Raw genomic sequence first — 5487 nt, 5'->3', positions numbered from 1 at the left:
AGGAGGAGGAGGAGGAATAGAGGAAGTGGAAGAAGATGAAGTAAAAGAAAAGGAAGAGGAAGAGGTGGAAGAAGAAGACAACAATGATTAAAATTTCAGTAACTTAAACAATGTCATTAATTTTCGGTAACTCAGTGAACCAGTTGTTTTAGCAGCTCATCAGATTTTATTAGTGGTGCAGTCAATTCAAAGGGGCTTCCACTCAACTTTCCATTTACACAATTTCACTTACAAAAGTTGGATCAACCCAAACTAAGATGGAAATCCCTTGCCCTGGCAGAATCAAACCCAAGACTTTTAAGATTGTAAAGCAAACTTCTTAAGCTTTCAGCCAAGCTTTCACCTTCTTGTATTATGTTAATGATACACTTGCAAAGAATATAAACATTTTAAATCTTGTCTGCTTACTAAAAAATATTAGAATAGACGACCCTTAACACATAACTCTTTTTAAGAAGCATTGACTTTCTTTTCGGTCGCTAATGTTTAATACAAATAAGATTTAGTATATGTAGCACGATGCAGCATTGAATAAAATATGTTTGTGTAAAATCATATTTAACATGTCTAGGTGCATTTGAACATGATAAGACCTGCTGCTGCAGAAACAGTCCCAGGAGAAAACTCGTCTCCAAGACATGTGTGGGCTATGAAATTTGTCATTGGATAACAGGATGCATGTGTCTCTATGTCTTTTTGCCTTGTCAATTACAAAGCAGATCTGTCATTTGCAGCTTGAAAAGAAGACAGAATATGGTACATTTGTTGATGTATGTAAAGTTTGACCAAGCTAGAATTAAATAAATTATATTGCACAAAGCAGTGTTGAATAGAATATATTCGTGTAAAGTTATATTTAATGCATTCAATGCAGTCGGATGTCATAAGACCTTCCAATGCATTCACAGCCCGATTGTAACATAACAACATTTGTTTATCAGAAACTCAAAAGATATACATAGAAGATTATAATACCTGTATGATATCAACTTCACATTCATCCCCAGATTTTACACCTGGAAGTTCAACAGCTACACACAAACTGTCAGCATTGCTATTGTCTAAAGTGTACCTGGAAACAGACAAACACATGACATCAGGGAAATGTGAAATGTAAGTGTGTGAATGTGTTTATGCCTGCGTGTGCATACCTGTACGAATGTGTGTGTGTGTGTGTGTGTGTGTGTGTGTGTGACAATATGTACTACTTGTTCTTATATACATTACATGTCACATGTGTGATGGGTTGTGTTGCTAATATTAAATGCGTGATCTGTTGCTAATATTACATTTGTAGTTAATGCTATGTTGCTAATGTTATGCATTTAGTAAATGCAATGCTGGGTTGGTAATATTACATGAGTAGTGGATGCTGCTAATGACTGGAATCTACCACTTTCAATAAAAGTACACTCCTCCAATGACAGACATCAGTATGGTACGGCCATATTTTTCCTGGACATTTTCAGCTCTTGAGAGGACTAATGTCTCAGTTATCTCAATATTTACTCTCATCCCTGCTTTGCAGCACTTGGCAGCAATCCCATTCAGTGAATCCTGGAGATAGCTTTCTGATGAACCAAGTAGCTGCATGCCAACTGCAAATATCAACCATTAATCTCTCCTGTACCCACCAAATACAAGCAGCTGAAATGGGGTTTCTCTGAAAGATCTCTCAAGTAACAGAGGGCATAGCTTGGGGATCAGTGAGTCTCTCCAGGTCAAACTGCTATCTTTCTGCATTGAGAGGGCACAGACCGGTACCATGAATATGTGATTAGAATGTCGCAGGAAAGAATCACAAGACGGCTTCTTCAAACGGAACCAACCAGAACAAGATGATTAGGTAATATCCAAAGTCTCAATTGGTCATGCTTGTGAATCTAGTGAGAAAGTATAATGATGGTTGCTTGTGATAAGACCTTATCGAGGAGATACCTGAAGACTCTACTCCCATGACCCTCCCAGTAAAAGTGGGCAGGAGAAATGGACAGATGGATCTTCAGCCCTTGACAGTACCATCATCTGCCAGCAAGCAAGAAAGAATCTAAAAGACCTTTGGTTACTGAGTACAAATGCTACATTTTGTCAATTTCTTTGTAGTAGATGCAACTACTATAACAATATCATTTCAAGTTTTGATTAAAAAAAAAAAGGAAAAATAAAGAAAGAAAAAAAGAAAGAAATCCAAACCTCGGTTCCTTAACTGGTAATTCTTCAATTAACTTTGGTTTTCTTTCTTTCTGGGGTCGTTCCTTGGACAGATTAAGTAATGGTAGAGTTTCTAGCTTCTCGCTCTGTTGTGGTAGCTTAATACTGTCCAGCTTATTATTAATGGCATTTCCATTTACGTCAGGAACTTTGTTTTGCTTTCTCTTACAGACTTGTTCATTCAAAAACTGCAGAAATCTTTTAATATCACCTTTGCATTCCTTTTTGTCAAAGAATGAAAAATCACTTGTAACCAAAGAGAACGGTATTTGTGCCTGGATGTTCTCTAATAGATATTCTACCAAATTCTGCTGCTCCTTTAAAAGGGATCCATTTGGTGCCAGTTTGCTGGTCAGAAGAGGATTCAGGGCAACTAAAATATGAGGCTTATTATGTTCTGGAATTAGAAAAAAAAAGATGGGGGAGGTAAATATCAAAAAGAATTCTTCAAGTGCATATCACATTTATAACAAATTTCAACATTTTTCATTATTTTATTAGTTTCAGGAATTGAACTGCAGCCATAGCAAAGTACCACCTTCAGGGGATTTTTAATTTATGATATTAGGGCTTGGCACAGTCCTCTGGCTTGTTGGCTACTGTCAAGCCTAAGTCCTCTGACTTGTTGGCTACTGTCAAATTGTCAAGCCTAAGCCCTCTGGCTTGTTGGCTACTGTCAAATTGTCAAGCCTAAGTCCTCTGGCTTGTTGGCTACTGTCAAGCCTAAGTCCTCTGACTTGTTGGCTACTGTCAAACTGTCAAGCCTAAGTCCTCTGGCTTGTTGGCTACTGTCAAATTGTCAAGCCTAAGTCCTCTGGCTTGTTGGCGACTGTTAAATTGTTAAGGGTATGTGTCCATGGAGTGCTTAGCAACTTGCATGTTAATTTCACAAGCAGGCTGTTCCATTGATTGGATCAACTGGAAACCTCGTCATCATAACTGACGAAGAGGCAGTTTAAAAATGAAGGGGATATCGATTATCCATTTGTTCATTTTGCTCTGCCTGCTTGGTGTAGTCCTCAACCACCTCTTCCATAGGGCCTTATCAGAAGCAACTATCATTACACTTTTCAGCTGGATTACCAAGTGTGACCAACTGAGACTATGGACACTAGTTGCTCAGCTTGAAGAATCTGTCTTGCGACAATTCTTTCCTACAACATTCCAATCACAAGTGTTGTACCAGAGTTGTGACTTCTCAATGCAAAAAAAAAGATACAGGCTGGAACTGGAGAGACTCCCTAATTTTCAAGCTATGAACCTTGACAAGTATGTTACTCCAGGGATCTTTCAGAGAACCCCATTTTGGTCGCTTGTATTTGACATTGTACCCTTTCAGTCATTACCCAACACAAATGACCACATTGACCAGCGAGATTACATTATAAAGTAGATACAAACTGTTTGAGTGTTCTGAATCCTCTTCAGTTTGAATAAACGAAGGAATCTCTGCAATGTTTTCTCCAAAGTTTGGTGCTGGAACCAAAAGAGATGAATATATTTCCAGAAACAAATAGTCGTTGTCATCCTACAAAAAGAAATCATAAACCAAAAGACAATAAATTAGAAACTAGTAGTAGTAGTAGTAGTAGTAGTAGTAGTAGTAGTAGTAGTAGTAGTAGTAGTAGTAGTAGTAGTAAGCTTGTGGATGCTGGTGCCACATAAAAGTACCTATGTTGACACCACATAAAAGCACCCATGCTAGTGCTACATGACAGCATAAGAGAAAATCTACAAAACATACATCAATCTATAATTTTGCATTCTAAAATACCTTGGATGGAAAATCACCAGGGAGCACAAAAGACAATACAAGGATTACATTATTATATATTTTTATGTCTTGCAGTTTCAATTTGGGTTGTGAAATGAAACAATTGTAGGTGAATATGTTAATTATTAAATTGATTTGTATCCATTAGATCTCTCTGTTTTTCAAACTTGATAATAATATTTGATATTTTATGATATTTTATATAATATATTCATTGAAGAAATATCTCTTCAAATTACAATATATTAAACCAGTATATCTAGGATGATAATATCCCTATAAGAGGTATGAATATCCTCATTGTGACTATGTGTGTGTGTGTATGTGTGTACCATCATCATCATTTAACACACACACACATATATATGGACTGATAGAGAGAGAGAGAAAGATGGATAGATATACATACATATACACACAAATGTATATAAGTCAAATAAATATACAAATAATTCTAAAGCAAAATAAATCTAATAACATTTTATTGATGTAAGACGTAAGAAGCATCGGTTGAGACATGAAAAAAAAAACATGATACTTTAAATGAGTGACTTACTTTTAATTTAACCTTTAAGCCAAATTCTGGTTTGGTACCATTCTTTTCTAAAAACTTATGAGCATCCTTCATCTGATTCTCAATAAACTTTTTATAAGCTGTTGGGTCACTTACAACCATGTCATCAAGCATTGACCAAATCTGCTCAGCTTGCTGGAGAACTTTATCCTGTTCAGAGTTCTGCGTGTTTGGTAGAATTGACACCATCTACAAGAGAATTAATATTATGATTTATAGCAAGATGGCAGAATTGGTAGCATGCCAGACAAACTGTTGAGCAGCATTTTGTTTGTCTTCTCGTTCTGAGCTCAAATACCACCAAGGTGGACTTTGCCTTTCATCTTTTCGGGAGTCAATAAAATAAGTACCAGTTGAGCACTAGGGGGTCGATATAATCGACTTGCCCCCCCCCCCACCTCCAAACTTCCACCCTGAAATTGCTAGACTTGTGCCAAAATTTGAAACTGATTCCCACCCATGCTAGCATGGAAGGCAGACGATGATGATGGTGATGATGATAATTAATATTCATTTCAAATTTTGGCATAAGGCCAGCAATTTGGGTGTGGGAGAGGATAAGTTGATTACCTTGACCACAATGCTCGCCTGATACTTATTTTATCTCTCACCCACCCACCCCTGAAAGGATGAAAGGTAGAGTACATTTTAGCCTCAGGCCGACCAAAGGCTTGTGAGTGGATTTGGTACACGGACATTGAAAGAATCCCGCTGTGTGTGTGTCCCACCATGGCTTGACAACCAGTGCTGGTGTGTTTACGTCCCCGTAACTTAGCGGTTGGGCAAAACAGAACCGATAGAATAAGTACCAGACTTGACAGAAAAATAAGTACAAGTTGTTCAAGGAGGTGCCCCAGCATGGCCACAGTCTAATAACAGAAACAAGTAAAAGATGTCATATATATATATATATATATATATATATATA

At 37.2% G+C, this 5487-nt stretch overlaps 1 protein-coding gene across 1 annotated transcript in view; it reads right to left on the bottom strand.

The window, feature by feature from the left end:
• LOC106869283 (PIH1 domain-containing protein 2) overlaps positions 1 to 5487 on the bottom strand; it is a 9993-nt gene that overhangs the window by 877 nt on the left and 3629 nt on the right. Inside the window, exons 2-5 of the mRNA XM_052967860.1 lie at positions 4542 to 4748; positions 3613 to 3739; positions 2194 to 2608; positions 976 to 1072 (exon numbers count right to left, since the gene is read on the bottom strand). Coding sequence (XP_052823820.1) covers positions 976 to 1072; positions 2194 to 2608; positions 3613 to 3739; positions 4542 to 4748 — 846 coding nt within the window. The remainder of the gene's footprint in view (positions 1 to 975; positions 1073 to 2193; positions 2609 to 3612; positions 3740 to 4541; positions 4749 to 5487) is intronic.

This window comes from Octopus bimaculoides, chromosome 5, assembly GCF_001194135.2.
Source record: "Octopus bimaculoides isolate UCB-OBI-ISO-001 chromosome 5, ASM119413v2, whole genome shotgun sequence".
In the NCBI taxonomy this organism is placed as follows: domain Eukaryota; kingdom Metazoa; phylum Mollusca; class Cephalopoda; order Octopoda; family Octopodidae; genus Octopus; species Octopus bimaculoides.
This window is presented reverse-complemented; position numbering and strand designations above follow the sequence as displayed.